At 35.2% G+C, this 20,922-nt stretch overlaps 1 protein-coding gene across 10 annotated transcripts in view; it reads left to right on the top strand.

The window, feature by feature from the left end:
- Window positions 1–20,922, top strand: part of Bmpr1b (bone morphogenetic protein receptor type 1B) — a 399,910-nt gene that overhangs the window by 367,688 nt on the left and 11,300 nt on the right. For all 10 annotated transcript variants that reach the window (XM_047566822.1, XM_047566821.1, XM_047566824.1 and 7 more), the window contains 6 exons: window positions 2,417–2,519; window positions 3,019–3,121; window positions 10,617–10,713; window positions 11,648–11,786; window positions 17,375–17,567; window positions 18,268–18,565. In XM_047566822.1, the coding sequence (XP_047422778.1) occupies window positions 2,417–2,519; window positions 3,019–3,121; window positions 10,617–10,713; window positions 11,648–11,786; window positions 17,375–17,567; window positions 18,268–18,565 (933 nt within the window). The remainder of the gene's footprint in view (window positions 1–2,416; window positions 2,520–3,018; window positions 3,122–10,616; window positions 10,714–11,647; window positions 11,787–17,374; window positions 17,568–18,267; window positions 18,566–20,922) is intronic.

Here is a 20,922-nt window from a genome sequence, read left to right as displayed (position 1 = left end):
AGTTGAAAACTCTTGTGTGATTCTTAAGCTAGTTTCCAGTTAATGTCCCTTGCTAGATGGCAATTTCAGTGAGGAACTTATAAATTACTTTATCTTGTTGCAGATAGTATGCGCCCAAATGGCTCTGCCACCTCCTTTCTTATTTTTCAATTAATATTCCTTTCTGAATTCATATTTATGGCACATGGATTCTTTTCTCCAGAGTGTCTCTCTTTCACTAACCCTTTTTTTTTTATATATTTTATGTTTCCTTTCTGTGCAAACAAGGAAGTATACTTTAAAAGCTTGAGTTATTCTCCCTCAGTTTTGTATTTTCGAGCGCATTACAACAGTACTTAACAACATTTTTACCTGATTTTTTTTTTTTTTGCAATAATGGGGGGCAGGCAGAGAAAATAAATGTGGAGGTTTATACCACCACTGAGTTGCATCCCCAGTCTCTTTTATTTTTTATCTTGAGATAGGGTCTTGCTAAGTTGCTGAGGCTGGCCTCAAACTGGTGATCCTCCTGCCTCAACCTTCTAAGTGGCTGGTATTACAGGCGTGTGTCACTATGCCTAGCTCCTATTTTTTGACTCTTATAAATTACCTCAAAATTCATTTCTATATTTTCAGCATTTGATTAAGGGGAAACTATTCTCCTATTAAGGTGAAACTATTCTTCAGATTTAATATATTACATTGACTGCTATAGCCCTTATGAACTCCTAATGTCAGAAAATTAGGATGACTTATTTCTGATAGTTCCTGAATCTTGCTTTGGATGAGAGATGTGATTATACATAGTCTAAGTATGTAGAAAAAGAATTTTAAAAACCACATGAGTATTTTTCACTCATATTGTTTAAATTTCTAAGGAACATTTCTTTATTACCTTCAGCATTTATATGTTTTTCATTTTCATGGCAATTTTAGTAAATTGGCTAAAAAGCCCCAGATAATTCAGAACATGGACTGTTGAAAGACAGTTTTTTTCTTCTACAGTAATATTCATACACTTGACCTTAGTCTGGCAAACGGAGTTTTCTTTGACCCTTCCTAGCCATTCATTAGTATGTTTGAGCTTTGCTCAGTTACTTCTTATAAACTGAGGCATGCTGGATCACTCGAGGATTATAAACTGAGTAAACATTTCTAAGAATGTTGATGATAAATGAAGGGCTACGTATGGCAAGATGCTGCTACCATTAAGTGAGAACAGGCACACTACAAATCATGGCAATTACCAGACTCCAAGCTTCCTTCCCTGACCTTCTGTCATCTCCATCTTGGAGGCTGAGCATGCATATGGATAAGAAAAGGATGGAGATCTGTTTCAGTACTTTGATTTGGAAGACATGCAGTAGTGGTTAAAACTTGCACTGGGAGTCTATTGGCATTCATTACCCACATTTGTGAAGACGGTAATGTCAGTTTTCAAATAGTTATATTTTTACCAGTCCTTGTTTTCATTTTAGTCCCAGGATAGCAGAAAATATGTAGGAATTAAGTTAGAGGGTCTTCATCCAAAGCCAGATTTTACAAACATTTATCTTTCGACCTTGTAAAATATATTACTCTATCTCCAATTTCTCCATCTGTAAAATAGAGAAAATATTACTGCTTTCTCTGTTACTCAAAAAATTCTATAACATCAGTGAATGTTAACCTAGGAAGACATATACAAATTAAAAATTTTGCTTTTTTTGATTGTCTTGTTAAAACCCCTTATTTCTGTTATCTGTCCTTATCTGCTTTAAGCCTGAGCCCAGACTGCTTAAGCCAAACTTCTGGCAAACCTAGAGGCAGAGGAACCAAATAGTGGAGTCTTTGCCACCTAAGTTGTGCCCTACTGGACTGGCTCCTACTTGTCTATAGTTGTCACACCTCAGTGAGAATAAGTGTGCTTCACTACCTCCAGCCAAGGAGAGCCGGCCTAAATGTTCACCTGCATGGGTTCCAACTCCTGCCTTCCTTCTCTCTCACTGTATGACCTTTGGGAAATTATTTATGTTCTTTGTGCCTCAGTTTCCTTGCATAAAAGGTGAGGATGGTGCTACCTTCCACAGAGTTGTATGTCTGAATTTTTCCAGAAAAGTGATGTCTGTTAAGGGCCAAAGTTCAAGTGGCATGTATGGTTATCCATGTTAATTAATGATATGTGTTATATGGATATTTTGCATCCCTTTGCACATGTTTTTAGGTAGAGAAGAGATTACTAAATATTTTTATGATAATCGAATCTACTTTCATAGAGGCAAGTTTTGAGATCCTCTGAAGTTTGTAACCTATAACCATCATTGACTTTCTCCTTATTTGCAGTGAAACAAGTGATACACGTCATGTATTTTGCTTTCCCCAGACTCACAGACTCTCTCCCTCTGCCTCCCCCGCCCCTCTCTGTCTCTCTGTCTCTTTCTGCTGGTTTTACTTTCAGCACAGACGGATATTGTTTCACAATGATAGAAGAAGATGATTCTGGGATGCCTGTGGTTACTTCTGGGTGTCTAGGACTAGAAGGTTCAGATTTTCAATGTCGGGTAAGGAAGATAACCTGATTTCATGTATAATTTTGCATTGGCTAGATTTCTAGTAAGATTCAAGTAAGACAAAATAATTATTTTTCATGGCTAGCCCATTTTTAATAATTTGAAAAATAAGTGAAAATTCTCATTGGCTCAATCCCCCCTTTGTTTTGAAATCAAATATGCTTTTTATTTTTGTTGTTAACTTCTTGTTAGTGTGTTAGTAGTTCATATTCTTCAAAATCCATTTTATCTAATTGCATTAAGCCAAGACTTCTTCCTCAGTTTATGGACACTGGTTATTACAAATGTAGTGGTAATTTTGTTGAAATATAGAAGTTGCAATAATACACAGTACTTTGAAATAAATTATCTGATAGAAACTATCATTTTCAGGATGTTTGAATAAAATTATGGGATGTTTAAATGAGTTCTCTTAGTAATAATTTCTTAGATGATATGACTTTGAAAATTTAGAGGAAACTCACTAAAAGCTGTTTGGGTTCAATCTTAGGATACTCCTATTCCTCATCAAAGAAGATCAATTGAATGCTGTACAGAAAGGAATGAATGTAATAAAGACCTACACCCTACTCTGCCTCCACTGAAAAACAGAGGTAAGGCCAGGATGGCTTTCAGGCTGGCAAAGCTTGGGCATAGTAAAAATAAACATGGGAAGCATTCTTTCTTTTTCCAGTTATTCTACCTGCATCATTTTCCACGGCTGGAATGGAGGACCGAGGCAAAATAACATAATGAACCTTTCACTCAAGAGATGCATGCAGGCAGTTCTGGGGACAGTAGCTGCATGTGACTCCACTTTTACAATGTGTGCTTAACTTTAACCTCTCCCTACTTCCCTCCCAAAGTCTCAGTTCCTATTGCAGGGTGTCCCAGGAGAGCAGAGGGAAATGGTGCTTCATGCTTACTCCCAAAAGTTATTCAGAAGTTGTATTTAACTTAGAAACTACCATTTGTCTGCATTGATTTTAAAATAAAGACCTTATAAAGGACTAAATAAAGGACAATTTGCTATATGACATTTCATTTTATCTATGCTCAAGTAATTTTTAGTCATCGTATATCAATAGACTGATAAAATGGGGATGATGTTTAAAAAATTTTAATTTCAAAACTTACATATTTAAGTGTTGCTCATTAATAAAAGATATTATATCCCAAAAGACTTTGTGTTAAAAACAGCTCCCATGTTTCCTTTCTCCTTTTTGCTCTCACACAAAATAAATGATTTTCATTGTTGTAGTCCTAAGTATTATATAAGGGAGTTCAAGTGATCCTTTATAATTGATTTTATTTCTTTCTCTCTCTCTTTTTTATTTTTTGAACAGGGGATTGAACTCAGGGCACTTAACCACTGAACCACATTCCCAGCCCTTTTATTTTTTATTTTGAGACAGGGTCTCACTAAGTTGCTTAGGGCCTTGCTAAGTTGCTGAGGCTGACTTTAAACTTGAGATCCTCCTGCCTCAGCCTCCCAAGTCAGGGGGTTACAGGTGTGTGTGCCATCGCACCTGGCTGATTTTATTTCTTAAGAAGAGAAAGAATTAACATAAAAAAATTCACGGTTTAAAAAATTTTTCAAGCAATAAGGTATATAGAAATGGATAAAGTCAATTTTTGCTTTCAAAAGTGTACACTAGAATTTGAGAAAGAAAATTAAATAATTTGATATTTGATGAGAATATTTCAATAATAGTGTTGGACCGTAAAGTATATGAGGGACATAAAAAAGTGAGTGGCTAGTTCTGGGGTGGGAGAATATCATAGTAGCCTCATAGAGGTGACATTTTAACTTTAAAGACTTTACAGATGAAAAAGAATTACCTAAGTGTGAGGAAGGATAAGCTACATGGATGAAATTAAAAATTAAAATGACCAATGTAAACAAAGCATTATGCTGAGTATTATATGAACTAACCCAGATATACCTCGCAGCAACCCTATGAGGTACTTAGGACTGATGGTCCCATTTTAAAGATGAGAAAATTACAATTTCTATGGTTAACTTCATCAAATTTACACAGCCTGCAAGTAGCATGGTTTGCTTTGCATATTTTTCATTGCAGCACCAGCAAAGCAAAATACCTTAGGAAAATATTCTTTTTCCAGAAAGAAGAAATATGGAAAATAATTAGATCAACTCCAGTACCTTCATCATAAACAAAATATGATCTGAGAAGCCCAATTAACACTACAGCTGGTGGTAAGAAGAGGAATGAAATGTCTGCTCTGAAGTGGAGGAGGATGTGAGGAAGTCCCTCACCTCAAAAATGACTTCTTACAGCCACATATTTTTCCTTTGGTGGTGCTGGAGATTGAACCCAGGGCCTTGTGCATGCCAGGCAAGCACTCTACCAACTGAGCTCCACATTTATTTTTAATTAAACTTAAAGAAATGATGATAGTGTCAAAATGAAATAGAAGCTCTTGCTTTATTAAGTGAGATGCTGATTTGACTTTTAAAAAACAAAATTTCTATAATTAAAGAAAGTAAGTGTGGGCTTTAATGTTTCAGTATTAAAATTATTCACATATACTACATATAGACTTTATAGAAAATTTCTCAGAAATAACCTTCTGTTTCAGAATATGATAATTTCAGTGTAGTTTAAGTCAGTATAATACAGGATTTCCCAAGTTGAAAATTATTTCTTATTCCATTTAATAACTATAGTGTGAGCAGCTTACAGATTTATTTGAAAATGCTGTCCCTGCCATGCCAGAAATGGTGGCACATGCCTGTAATCTGTGATTTGGGAGGCTGAGGTGGGAGGAGCACAAAGTTGTGGCCCATCTGGGCATCTTAGGCCCCGTCCAAATAAGATAAGATAAGGTAAGATAAGATAAAGTAGAAATAAAATATAAAATAAAATATAAGGGAATGTAGCTCAGTGGAATAGCACCCCTAGGTTCTATCCCTAGTACAGATAAAAAAGTCAGTCACTAAGTAAATAAAATGCTATCCCTTAGATATCACCAATTACGAACTAAACTCTGCAGGTAAAGGTATCTAACTAGTGAAACATCTATATTCTCCTCAGCAGACAGATTGAATGTATGCTGTGTACTAGTGTACAGCATGTAAAAGGGAGCTCCAGAATTCACCTTCTCTTGTATGGGTTATGCCCTCGGTATTGTAGATCAGTACACGAGTCTGAGCTCAGTTCCTTGCCGGAGAGTAGTGCTCACATTTCTTGCATTGCTTAGCTCCTTTGATGCCCACTGCATGTTATTGCTGTGAATAAGCACAGGCCATTGTGACTGGCACTGGAGAGGGGATGGCACAGGAAACCTAGCAGATTTCCAAAGCCACTCAAACATGCAGGGCACCACATTTGTGATCTGTAACTAGAGAGATGCTGTCATGGTCATTGGCCCAGGACACCAAAGCCTCCTGGTTCCTCACTCCACGTGGATCTCCTTATAAGGCAGCCGCTAAGTGGCTTAGCTCCTGTGAGTGCCTGCACCACGTAGGAAGCTCTGGGCCATGCAGAACACTTACCAGGGTAGCAGGCTGGTGAGGGGCCCAGTTCTTGAACTGTGGCTAAGGCAGGGAGAATGCCTTCACCCTGAGGCCATCCAGACTTGGAGGAGCTGCCAAAAGGGCATTGTTGAAGTAGGTAGAACTGCCTTCCAACTGGGCAGCTCTTGAGGACACATGACTGGGCTTTGTGCCCATTGCTTGCTATGTCTCCACTGGTCTCTGTCTTTTCTCAACAGTATACATAAAATATACTGGTGTTTGGGTCTCCCCTTCCCACCCCCCACCCCAAATAAATAAAAAGAAATGCTCAACTCCTATTTAGAAATTTTGGATTAAATTTTATGTGTAGGAAAGATGAAAGGAATTTTTCTCCCACATTCTCATAATCTGGATATAAAAATTGTTTCTTAAATCTCCTTTGTTATAAGGAAATATAATCCTAAACATTTTTATACATGAGAATAAATTAAATATTGTTTTTATTCTTATGAAGAATTTGTTTCTAGATTTAACTGTAAAAGGAATCCCAACATATGATAAAAGTAAATATATACATTTTTATTTGCTTATTATAATTGTCTGTCAAGACTGTGCTTTTTATGTTCTTTTTACTGTATTGATAGAATGATATCTCCTACTTATCCATGATCATTAACACCTAGAGTACTTGAAAAGATATCTTTGGGCAAGTGATTATTTCAAGTTTCTTTCTAGCTTTGTGATTTTTTTTTCTTTTCTTTTTTTTTAATATTTTTTTTTTAGTTGTGAATGGGCACGATACCTTTATTTTATTTTTATGTAGTGCTGAGGATTGAATCAGTATCTCACACATGCTAGGTGGACACTCTACCACTGAGCTACAAATCCAGCCCTGATTTTTTTTTCTTTTTATTTCATGTTGCAAATATGAACCATCTTCTAGTCTTATAAAAACAGTCCTGTCATTCTAAGTAATTCCTAACTATCTCTGCTCAGTCATTAATAGTGACAGATGCAGTTTTGTTACGAAGTTGCTGATGGTCCTTACTTGCCTCTTAAGTCAGTCAGACATCCCCAGGGACCTCTTGGTTCCACTGTCCTGGGTAGTTGGAGTGACAGCACAGGTGGAGATCTGCTGCCCAGGGAGAACTGTGAGCTCTGCTTTTTCCCTGATAGTTATCTGGCAGTGTTCACTTTTGAGACTGTGGCAGTGACTTGAATGTCTACATTGTTAATGCTCTGAGCACAGGTAATGGTAGATTAAAACATGACTGGTGTGACCAACAGAAGCAAAAGGTGTACTGATAGAGATTACCTGTTCATGAGGGGAGGCAAGGAGTGGACAGGGGGACTATAGGGGCTGATGTATTTGGGCAAAAAAATGTTAAAAGGGAGGTAAGACTAGCCTTAGAGAAAGTGCTTATCAGTAAAGAGAGAACCTCTTAGATCCTTCATTGTCTCATTGTTCTCACAAACCAGAAATATAATGGCATGAGTAATAAATGCAGTGTTTGTGCAATTCAGCGTACATTCTGTATTCATTATTTACATGCAAAGTAAATGACAAAGGAAGCTGAGAATTTTAGTAAAATTACATCACTGGAATGAAAAAGTGTTCCATGTTCAGCTACTGAAAATGTGTTGTGATTATGTGGTCCTCTGTAGTTTTAGATAGCATTCTTTTGGATTTCTGCAAAATCAGACTTTTCTTATTTTTAACCCTGGAAATACATTTTAAGGTAAGTTTCTAGTGGCAGTATTTTTTTTAATGTATCTGTAGAAAATGGAGGAAAATTTACTGAGATGATTTTTTTGTTTAAAATTTCAACCTGCTTCATTTTAAGAATCTATAAATTATTTTCACAATTTGCTAAGCAATACAGTGCACTTGCTATTGCGTATGCCCTGCTACTTCCAAACTGGCATGACTTTTGCACAGTACTTTAGCAGTTAAATTCTGAACCACTTTTTCCTGGACTATTGGCAACATTTCTGAATTTATGAATATAAAACTGCTTGTTTTTTAATGAATATTATCTACTCTTTTGAGATATAGACAACTTCCATAAATATTTTGCAAGTAGTATGAATCATAAATAATTATTAAACATATATATTTTAGATTGTTAAGTAAATCAGAACATTCACTTTAGAAGTATTTAGAAGTGGATAGGAGTGTTATTCTGTAACTTCATATAATTCAAAAATAATACAGGCATACAAAAAAGTAAATTAATTATGAATGCAAATATATGATTATATGTGTGTGTATATGTGTGTGTATATATATATGTGAGAATGCAAGAGAATTATTAAACAAATATAAAATGTTAACAATGAGAAAAATTAGCATGTTGGGTTTCTTTATACTTGCAGATTTTCTGTAAGGCTGAAATATTTTCAAAATAGTTAAAACATACTTACATTGACAATGGATAAGTTGTTGCAGTCATTTTAAAGGATATTTGACAATATGATTTGAAATATTCTTCTAGGAATTTCAAAGAAACAAGCTTTGACATGTGCAAACACATAAGTGTGTGTTTACTATAGAATTTTATGTATTATGATAAAGAAGTATTATGGCAAAATCTTTGAAATCTCCTGAATAAACAAGAGAAGGTTCACTACTTAGGATGTTCCTACATATAATACCATGTAGTCTTTAAATAGTGTTGCAAAAAAAATATTTGTTGTTTTGGAAAATGTTCACAATATTATAAATGAAAACAATCTATAATGCTATATATTAAAATCAATATATAATACAATATATCAAAATAATTTTTGAATGATTTTGCTTATGAAAATTTTTGTTCATTTCAATTTTACCAAGATGGCATATGCTCAACTGTTGGCTGTAATTTTGCCTGCTTGGTAAGGAGGTAGTGAATTTATTTTTTACTTTAATTAGTTGGTGCTTTTTAGTTTTTCTTCATGTAACATATACTTTTTTGAACAGAAAAAAAAGTAACATTGGATGGAATAAGGACTCCAAACAAAATGTTTGGGTGGACATAGTTGTATAGATATGCAGCATGCTTGGAAAACCTCCACTTGTAATAAAAGACAAGATGACAAGTTATACCCCATTTGTGTACAATGAATCAAAAAATAAAAAATAAAAAAAATAAAAGAAAATTTAGAATGCTTAAAAAAATAAATAAAAGACATTATTAACTCTTCTCAAGGATAAATGTTGCCCTTAGGAAGAACAGTGTTAATTCTATTTCTATATGAGTACACATGACTTTAAGTCATTTTTCTTAAAATATATCCCAGAGACCACCTGCATAAAAATTACTTGGGATGATTATTTTTAAAAATAAGATACATTGAAAGCTGGTTGTGATGACTCATGCTCTGTAATCTCAGTGACTCTGGAGGCTAAGGCAGGAGGATTGCAAGTTTGAGACCAGCCTCAGCAACTTAGCAAGACTTTCAGCAACTTAGCAAGGCCCTGTCTTAAAATAAAAAAACATAAAAAGGAGTTGGAGATGTGGTGTAGTGGTTAAGTGCTCCTGGGTTCAACCCCTGGTACAAAAAAAAAAAAAAAAAAAAAAAAAGATATTTTGAATAAAAATATCTGGGGTTCAAATTAGTAAATATGGCCAGATATAGTGGGGCATGCCTGTAATCCCAGTGACTCAGAAGGCTGAGGTAGGAGGATTGCAAGTTTGAGGCCAGCCTCAGCAACTTAGCAAGACTCAGCAACTTAACAAGACCCTGTCTCAAAATTTAAAAAAAAAAAAACTGAGATGTAGCTCAGTGGTAAAGTGTCTTTGCCTTCAATCCCCAATACCAACAAACAAGTAAACAAAAAACTCACACACAAAGGTTAGTAAATATGCATTTGTATTAAAGGTCTTTATGTCATTCTTATTCATACAAAGTTTTAGAAAGCAAGCATTAAGTAAATCTGATTTGTCAAGAACTGGAGTTAAGAAAAAATGAAAAATGTTTAGTATATCATATTTTTATATTAAAATTTTTAGATATTATATACTTAATAATATTTAATATCATTTAAAAGTTTCACACATTCTTTGGCAAGAACACATCCATTTTTTCATAATGTGCTTCCATTTGTGAAAAATTAAGCTCTGTATTTGTTAAGGACATCTTTGTTTAAAGTGATGCACATCCACATATTCTATACAGGGCCACATTAGGGAGTCCTCTTCCTTTGTATGCATCATAAGATGACTTTGTGTTCATGTACAGTGAATATAGATTCAATTTTTATCCAAATTCATGCTCCAGAATGCTCCAGAAGTGCTCTTTGCCCATGTTTCCACCTGCTAAATCTGGAATAAAGATGAGCTGCCCACTTACATTTTAGGTGCACTGATCCATTTGCTCTTGTCATGTTCTCTCCGTGAGTTTATCCTGTGCCAAGTCCGTTCCTTCCAGAGAGGAAATGTGTGCTGTTGAAATGTGTCCACGTGAAGGATGACTCACACAAGTCAAACATGTAGTTTTGAGTGTTTGTATATTTTAAAATCAATTATCATGCTAAAAGTTTTTTCCTATCTTGGATATACTGCTTAGCAAGTACTTTTGAGAAGCAGTTATTTCCTCATTTTGAAGTAAAATAATTTCCATGTCATGACTGTTTTTAATTTCAGATTTTGTTGATGGACCTATACACCACAAGGCCTTACTTATATCTGTGACTGTCTGTAGTTTGCTGTTGGTCCTCATCATTTTATTTTGTTACTTCAGGTAAGTTTCTAACATGTAGATATGGAATTTGGCATTTACAGTACCTTCCTTAAACTAATATTCTACCATGTTTGTTTATTGATGTTCTCCATTGCAGCTTTCCTTGGTCTAATTAGATTTTAGATTTAACTGAAAATATTCATTACTATTGACAAATATTTGTCATAATGAAGTTAAAAGTAGGTACCCATCTCATTTCTGCTTCAGACATCAGAACTACTCAGATAAATATTTCATCTCTAAAGAAATGAGAGGGGAGTTGGGGAGTTCCAGGACTGATTACTTCTTAGATTGATTCTAAGTAAAGTAAGGACTACATTGAACTTGGAGTAGTTTATTCCTTACTTCTTGAGCTAAAAAAATTTCTTAGTATTAAAAGATCTTAAATATAATTTATAGGTTAAATATTAAAATAAAATGTTGTTATAATAAAGTGTGATAGGAACATATTTTCATTTACCTAAGAACTTATTTTCTAGTTTATGAAATATGAACTACCTTTATACCCATATTGTTTGTCTTTTGAGCAATTTAATATTCATTTGTGGTACTCTGCAAATGTGTCAGTGAATTGATTCAAATAAATTCATTTTCTAATTGAAGATATAATCAAAAGGAAAAGAACTTAGGGAATAAATATTGAAACTATCTGGAAATATTAAGAGACTATAGAAGTGCAATTGAAAGAAATAGAAAATTTGTAAATGGTTGAGACTGTGTAGTGTTAAAAAACATGAATTTTATTTTTAAAAAATAAGTTAGCAAAATAATTAATATTTGTATTTTAGAAACCATAATTAAGGGTAACAGATATAAACATTTGAACTTGTATTTTTGTGCTAAAATCCAACCTGCTGTGATTACTGTTTATCTACAGTGTTTTACCCGTCAGTACTTTTCAGTTTCTAAAATTGTCCCAATCGTCTATCCTTAGGTATAAAAGACAAGAAACCAGACCTCGGTACAGCATTGGGCTGGAACAGGATGAAACTTATATTCCTCCTGGAGAATCCCTGAGAGACTTAATTGAGCAGTCTCAAAGCTCAGGAAGTGGATCAGGCCTCCCTCTGCTGGTATGAGAAGAACATATCTTGAAAGGAAATGTCTTCTGAAAGGAAATGTCAATAAATACAGGGTCTCATTTTACTGAAACAGATAGGACAGTGGAGAAGGAGAAAGCTTTATGCAGTCAGTTGGACATCAGATCTCAGATGCAGGGCTTCCTGATAACATTTTGTCATATTGAACTTAAGGTGATTGTTTTTTAATGAAAGTGTATGGTTGCAACCTAGACCCTCAGACATCGTTCTGATACAGAGCAGATTAGAAAACATTAAACATGGGACCATCTTCCCTCTGTTTTCAGTGAGGATAGCATTACAGCACTTTGGCCTGGCTATTGAAGGCAAAAGTATTACAACCAACTGGGATCTGAGCACTTCTACAAAGGAAGAAGGCTGCATTTAAGCCGCTGAGTTCATGTTTCAGGGTGAGATCTTAGCTTTTCCTTTCAGGAGAGGTTTAATTTTCCAGTGGTGAGCACTGCCAGCCTGGACAAGCATATATATACCAAATCTGAGGTGCTTGCTTTAATGAGAAAAATATTTGATTCTTTTATGAACCATGAAGAAAGATGGTTAGGATTCATGATAGAAATAATTCTCATGAAGAATGGTTTCCTTAATAAACTCTTAAAATTGATTTTTCTAGTCCTCATGGTCTGGTTCTGACTTTGGATATCTTATTTACTTTATCCATCTGATGGCCTTTGATTTACTACTATGGGTAATATTTTTGAGACCAGGCAGAAAATAACTTACTGAGCTTTTTCAGTCTTATAAAGTCCTTGATCCTGCTATGTTCTTTCCCTGGATATGACATTGTACCATCCAGTGCTGCACCTGGGTCTTCTTTCTTGGCTCGATCCCCATTGCACCTAAGCTCAGCCTGCCTGCCCACCCTCTCCTGCCTCCCTTCTCCATCCCCCGCATCCCAAACTCTAGCTTTAAACCTTTGGATAATTACTTCTTAAAAACCAGGTATATTCATGTCTTCACTAATGTAACCTCTTTATGGAACATTCCTCCAACTTATGGCCCAAGGCCTACTTCATATTTTATCTCTCACAACTTCTCAGTTACTCCAGAATGAACTGATTTTATTTGTCTTTTATCACAATGTTTTCCTTTTAACATTAATATGACTGCTTAAAATAAGGTTACAATTAATGCTAATGTATCTTTGTGTTTTGGTAACCTGGGTCCTATTTGGTTGTGGAGACCGTATTTTATTCACTTTGATCCCCAGCAGAATATCTGATTCATTAAGGGGCTGCTAAGTCATTTTTTTTAAAGGCTTTCAGTTCCTATTTTTACAGTTTATAAGAATTTTGTTTCTATAATCAAGATACCAGAATAATGACATTTTCCTTATATCATACAATTGTTAGGCATACAAATCCTCAAGCCACATTGCCTGGGTTGTTTAGTCTAGACAGTGACCTTTTCATATATATTCCAATTTAATCGTTATTATAGTAACCCTGTGAGGTAACACTCCTAAGTGTTACTTAATGACAGGGACAGATTGTGAGGAATGCATCACTAGATGATTTCTTGTGTGAACATCAAACTAAGGAAGCTCTGACAACACTAGGCAATATCATCTTATGGGATCATCATTACATATGCAACTCATTATTGACCAAAACATTAGTAAACAGCACATGACTGTATTAGAAATATATCCTTGCATTTCACATCAGGGGATACACCAGAAATAAGTCAACTAACTGGTCTGTGAAAAAGTCAGGATTTGAACCCAGATGATGGAACCTAGTCAGGTTTTGAACCTAAAATCTGTGCTTTTAACCTGTGTAAGATGTGAAGCAAATGTTAAATAAATCAAAGGAATGTGTTTGATAGGAGAAATAAGGGAGGAGAGTTCTATAGAACTCTGTTCATTTAAAAAAAAGTCTCGGTATTACAGCTTTAATATCTGGTTTTAAGATTTGGTGTTTCAGATTAACAATGCAGAAGTATATGGTCTTTTCTCCCTATATTGCTATGTAAATGAATATCTCCCCTTAGTACTGATTTGTTATTTATCTCACTAACATAAGAAAAATTCATGCCTCAACACACATATATACCCTTTAATTTGGGTTCCTCTCCTTTTTTTAACATAAAATTTCTTCCTTCCTTAAAGTGAGGGAATATCAAAATTTTTAGAATTAAAGTAACATATGTTTATGTTCTCTGTGTGTGACTTTGTGTGTTTACACACACACACACACACACACACAGAGACACACCACAATGCCTGGCATATTATTTGACATATACATAGTATGTGTTTAATAAATAATAATAATAATGTATTACTATTTATGCCCTATTTACTTGACTTTGTAAAGGAGCATAAGGTAATTTTTCTAACAGAACATTAAACCTCTTATGTGTGGGATCTTTATGAAGATCTTTCCCATCCATATTATTAAAACAGGCTTATTAAGCAAAGTATTTTAAGCCACGTATTTGTGTATAGAAATGTGTGTGTTTGTGTGTGTGTGTGTGTTGCTCATTCAGAGACATGGTGGAGGGTAGATAGCATTATTAACAGCAACATGTCTTTGGTTGTCCATATATGTATATGGATTTAAACATTAGACACTACCAGATCACCAAGTAAGATGCCAGTCCTGGAATAATGATAACTCTTCTTAAATCCTTATACATTCACTTATGTCCAGTGCACATGAAATAATTCTCCTTTTAGAGTCACAGTTACTCTGATTTATATGTTACACATATGTGTTAGTCAGATTTCCATTAGAACAAATGCCAAGATAATCAGCTTATAAAGAGAACAGTTTTATCTTGGCTCATAGTTTTAGAGATTTCAATCAGTTGGCCCTGTTGCTTCAGGCTTGTGGTAGCACATCATGACAGGAGTGCCTAAATTGCCCATCTCATGGTCAGGAAGTGAAAGAGAGAAAGAAGAAGAGTCCATTTTCCATAATCCCCTCTGAACTATACCTCCAGTGATCTCAATTCCTTCCAGTAGGCCTCACCTGTTAAAAATTCCCACCTCCTCCCAATAGCACCACATGGACCTTCCAGGGGTACATAAGATCCAAACTATAGCAAGATATTTTATCTGTACACCTGACTTTCAAATATTGATGTCTACCAATGTAATATAGAATGAAAATTTAGGTACAGAAAGACCAGGAAATATTTGCTAAATTAAATAAAAATTCAAATCAGTTTTTAAAATTTTTAAGTTATATTTCAGGTCCTTAGATATTATAATCTCAAAATATTAGCATATTTTAAATTTCTGAATATAATTTAGTGACACATTATCCTGAAGATAAGTTGGTCCTAGTCTATCAAGCTTTGAGAATGCTGTCAGTACTTTCATTAAAGAAGATATATTATCACTAGAAAAGAAGCAGATGCAAAACTGTTTATGTTAGGGAATATTCACAGATTTACATAAGCAATGTTTTGTAACATCTATAAATTGAATACTATATCTCTTTAATAGACTTGGGAAGTTTCCTGTCAAGTGAATAATTTAACTACTTATGTATTTAGCTCCCAGCTGCTTAGTGCTCTTGACATTCCTGTCATCTGGTTTGGGGATGGAGGTGTATCACAGGTTACTTTGCATAACATATTTGACTGCTAAATGGAGGAAGGCTGCTGTGTGAACATACTTACTTGCTTATTTCCATTTGACTTCATGGCTTCATGGTATATCAATAATTCTTTTATTTTTTTAATTCTTCTCTTAAAGAAGACTTTTTCCAAAAAGCTTTCAATCTGTTATCACGTATGTTATCAGTGCCATTAATGGTTCAGGGAATAAATAGCACTACCTTTTGAATTGATAAAATCCCTTATGGAAAAAAACAGAACTGATCCTTGTTGGTAGACCTCTATGGTAGGTGGAATAATCCCCCCCCTCATTTCCATATCCTAATCCTTAGACTCTGTGATGATAAAGGACAAGGGGGAATTAAGGCTGCTGATCTGCTGAATGTGAGATGAAGTTATTTGGATTATTTGGGTTGGTCATTTTTTACTGTATGTACTGTAAAGCGCAAAAAACAAAATGGATAATTTAAGTTTTTTACTCAATGTAAAATATATTGCTACCTGAGTACATTCTAGTTTTCTGATAAGATTTTACTAGAGTTCTTGGTGGATTCTTTATGAATGTTTTATGAATTATATAAATCACCATAGACGTTTAGGCCTTTCAGTTATAGAACCATTGATATCACTTTTCTTAAAATATGCCTTTGTAAGTGCAGACGGGAGGAAGATTATGTGTACAGAGACATTTAACCTTGATTCCACTTAACTCTTACTTTTTCTTTGCTCCACTGCATTCTTTAAAATTCTTCTGGGCTGTCTTATAGCTTATTAGATAACTTTCTCTCCACTTTGTTAGCTTTCTCTTGTTAATGTTTCTAATCTGCTGCTTTGCATGTCCATTTTGCATTTTTGGTTGTGACAATTAACTATTCTACTTCAAAAGTGTAATTTTCAGTAATCTCTTATTGCTTGCTTATTTTCATTTGATGTTCTATTTCTTAATTACTTTAGTTATTTGTCATTCTGTATCTGAAAATTGTAAATGTTATCTGACTGAGTTAAATCCATTTGGGGTGTTAGTGTGGACTCACTGTTAGTGGCTGTTTCCTTTTGTTTTAAAGAATTTGTTCTGTAGGTCTTATCTCTTTTCTTTTCTTCCTCCATTTTCATTGTTCTCTTCCTCCCTACCACCTTGGAAATTTTTTCTGAGCCCAACAGTGTATTACAGTCAAGTTATCTGATGACAAGAGTTTCTTCAAAGTACTATTATCCCACCATGATTGTGGGATGAAAAGTGTTCTGCATTTGATTTCCTCTCAAGAGGATTTGTATTCATTTTTTTGCCAAGAGCCATGATATGTGATCAAACTGGATCAAATTTAGTATTGTTTCATGGTTCCAGCTTAATACTGAAGTCCTAGATTAAGCCCCCTTAGTTTGAAAGGAGTTTAGATTCTGGATCCCAGTACTGATATTATTCTCTGCCAGACAGCAGCCTGGCTTTCCTATGTGCTAAATGTGTATTGTTTCCTGCTGTGGTCTCAGCTACCTCCCTTCTTCCTCCTGCCCTTCCCTCCCTCCCTTTTTCCTTCCCTTTTTTACCTGCTTGGAGATTTTCTTTATTTCCTTGTGTGCCCAATAGTATATTAAAATTTTATTTCATTTTAATGTACCTGTGATTGTTATATGGTTAAAGAATTCCTTCAGAGAACCTTGCAACTCATTATAGTGGGGAAGTAAAAGTATCTTCTTCTGCCAAAAGCTGTGAACCCGTTCAATTTTTTTCTCTGTAAACCTTACAGTAAGAGGAAGGAAATATTTAATAATTTGGAGGCAGAATTTCGAGCATTCAGAATCCATAACCATCTCAAATATGTGTAAAAGGGAACGGCATAAGTTAATAAATAAATACAAATAACTCATCTATATAAAGAAAATTCCTGACTAAATCTATTTTACATGCAGTAATTGTTTCTTCTCTGGAGAAAAAAAAAAGATTAAACAAATCTGTAGTGCCATGAATACACTAACAAGAGTGTTTTGGGATTTAACAGGTCCAACGGACTATAGCTAAGCAGATTCAGATGGTGAAACAGATTGGAAAAGGTCGCTATGGGGAAGTTTGGATGGGAAAGTGGCGTGGTGAAAAGGTAGCTGTGAAAGTGTTCTTCACCACAGAGGAAGCCAGCTGGTTCAGAGAGACAGAAATCTATCAGACGGTGTTGATGAGGCATGAAAACATTTTGGGTAAGTCTGTACAGCAGTTCTCAGGGTTTCCTGCTTCCCTCTGACTTTCTGTTAACATCTGCATATTAAAGTCTGTGTACATTCACTATGAAACACAAAGACTTATAGAGGTCTTCTTCTTGGCATTGGGTCAAGACCCTCACAGCTTCTAGTGGGAGACCTCACAGGAGGACTGACCACTCCTGTGGACGGATGGCATACTGAAAGCGGATGCTCTCAAGTGTTTTTCCTTTAGAAACTGGAGATGCCAATGCAATACCAGAATTTCTTAGGGTTTTCTAGGGATTTGAAGGAGCATATTTTTGTTTAAATGTCAAAAGCCATGGCATTTTATCTGCAGGGTTTATTTATATCAAGAATCTATGATAAAAATGGATTGGCTTTCTGTTAGGCCAGACATGGTCTATCTAAATCATGGAAGTAAGAATGGAAGCTGATCAGTGTGGTGTTTATCTTAACTCAAGACTGTGTTTTGTAAACAGTGTCATTCATGTCACTTTAACACCATAAATAAATTTAAATTTATAATTTCAAGTATGTCTGATTGGTTTAGTAATTTAATATCATCATAGACATAATCAGAAAACTGAGTAAAATGCTGAAAAAGACATCGCTGAACAAAGAATCATATTTGGGACTGTGAATTATTCTACACTTTTTTGAGAAAACACCTCCAATCATTTTTGTTTCTTCCTTTTAGGGTTCATTGCTGCAGATATCAAAGGGACTGGGTCCTGGACCCAGTTGTACCTCATCACAGACTATCATGAAAATGGTTCCCTTTATGATTACCTGAAGTCCACCACCCTAGACACAAAATCAATGCTGAAGTTAGCCTACTCTTCTGTCAGTGGCTTATGTCATTTACACACGGAAATTTTTAGTACTCAAGGCAAACCAGCAATTGCACACCGAGATCTGAAAAGTAAGAACATCCTGGTGAAGAAAAATGGAACTTGCTGTATAGCTGACCTGGGCCTGGCTGTTAAATTTATTAGGTTAGTATCAAAGTGAGCAAATATGCTTTCTAGGATTATTTTCTATCATTTTTATAGATTATACATTCTGTAGTTCAGTGCTTCTAGGATATTTAGTAGGTGGGGAATTTCATTAATTCCCAAGTTTCCTTTGGAGGGAAAAATATCACCAGACGTTTTCTTTGTAACACACTGTGTTTGGGTCAGTCATTTCTGTGCTTATCAGTGTCCTGACTTAGAGACTCTTGATATTAGATTTGCAGCTATTATGAACCTCTCTTCTGTGGAAAAGAGGTAGCTAATGCCTGGGAATCTATGGTCAAAATTCTGCATAAAATTTATAAATAGGAAAAAGTTTCAGGAAAGAGCTATGAGTTATGTAATGATAAAGACCATTTTAAAAAAAAATTAATGGGGTATAGGAAAGATAACTTGCATGAGTGTTTTATAAGAAATATTAGAAACTAATACAAAATATACCTGGTATTCAGCACTATTCCACTGTAACTTAAACAATGAATTTAACACCACACCTGGCACATAAGCCAGGGCATATTGACAGTGGTTTTCAGACCCCTTTGGGCTGGTTGGTCTACTCAATGAAGAGCAGATAGGCCCAGTAGTTGGAACTCTATATTTTACTCACCTTCCCTTTAAGCAGAGTGGCTCCTTTTATTTTCAGGATGATTTAATTAGAGGAATTGGTTTTTCTGTTATGAAAACAAAAAGACTAGATGAGTTTGGGTATCACTGGCAGAGAAGTGATACCTACCTACCTACCTACCTTTTTAAAGACTCAGTTTAGATTCAAGGGAAAGCCATGGGAACGATGAAAAGCTTGAAAAGTAAAATTCACAAGAAAAGACTGTTGAGTTGGTATTTTCACATGGAAGTAGAGGTTGCAGTGTGATTTAATAATGAACCCCAAATATATGAAGGTCTTTACCAATTAAAGATGACGAAGTTCCTGATCTTTAAAAACAAAAGAAATGCTTTGGGCTACAGATTTAAGCTAGAAATATTTAAAGATTTCTGCATAAAGGAATAAAGATTATTACATCTGCTCTTCCTTCTGAGTTCTTTTTTTTGTGGTCTGCAACCCTTTTCAAGTCACATACACACACACCATGACGTTTTTCAGATTACTAACCTTTCCTTCCTTCCTCTGTTAATTTCTCCATAGAGGTATGCTTTCCCAGCCTCATATTTTTTCATGTCTTATAATCTGGCTTCTGTTTCACCTGCTTCTGACCCTACTTTATTGAGAGACCCATTTATCTTTGTCACCAGTGGCCTCATCCTTTTCCCATCCCACAGTCCGTAGCACCCAAGCCTTTCCCCTCCTCCTCTTTTCATTAGACTTTTTACTGCATGTTCCCACATCTCTCTCCCACTGGGTCATCTTACCTTTCACTTCTTAAATAGTTGCCACGTGTGTGATTTCCTGTCTTTCCTTCTAGTTCTTAGTTTTGCTGAACCATCCTAACCCTAACATGCCTAACATCTTCTTTTGTTCCCAAACTTTTGGTTTTTCTAACTGAACGAATTCTGTCTTCATGAAATTCCCATGTGTTCCTGGCCAGCTTGGGCCCTCTGCACCAATTTTCTAGGCTCTGGAGTAAAGCATTTTGCAGTTCCTTCCTCTTCGTCTTTCCACTATCCAATCTTTTCTACATGCTGTGCCCTTTATTTTCTTGAAGCATAATTTTGGACATTAACATAATTTCATAGTTTCCTGTGACTTTGGGTTAATATGTTGTTAGAGTCCCTTGATGCAGAGGCTGACCCTGAGTCCTGTTTTTACCACACTACCTACTTTACCTATTTTTATTCTGAATCCTTTAAATGTTTGTACCCTCAAGTGTTCTTAAACATGCTTTTGTTATCTGAATACTCATATCCCCTTCTCTACCTGAACTACTGCTGGTCTTCAGTTTCTTCCTTAGCGATGTCTTCTGTTGTTATTCTCATACAAGTCTTATTTTTAGTTCATCTTCTTGTATCCTCCAGTGTGACTCTGCACCTGTTATGATCCTTCTCACACTGTTTTACAGCAATCATTGACTACTTGTCTGTTTCTCCCAGTGGAGAGTAATCCCCTGGATGGGATTACTTTTACTTTTCAAATTTTCATCCCAATAACATGTACTTTTCAAATTTTCATCCCAATACCTTGTGCTGGTACTCATTACTAAGGTATGGCTTATAATTTTTGTTTAATAGATAAATGAGTGATACCATGTGGACCACAGAATGAAGAATAAACACCTTTTCCTAGCTCCAGAGATCCTATACATTCTGTACTAAATCCACCTTTCTAGTTTTATGTTCTACAAACTCTGTATACTTTTGCAGAACTGAGTTGCTTGCAATTTCTC

The sequence above is a fragment of the Sciurus carolinensis genome, chromosome 10 (genome assembly GCF_902686445.1).
Source record: "Sciurus carolinensis chromosome 10, mSciCar1.2, whole genome shotgun sequence".
NCBI classification, from domain to species: domain Eukaryota; kingdom Metazoa; phylum Chordata; class Mammalia; order Rodentia; family Sciuridae; genus Sciurus; species Sciurus carolinensis.
The sequence above is the reverse complement of the archived record's forward strand: the minus strand, read 5'-3'. Positions and strand labels throughout refer to the sequence as shown.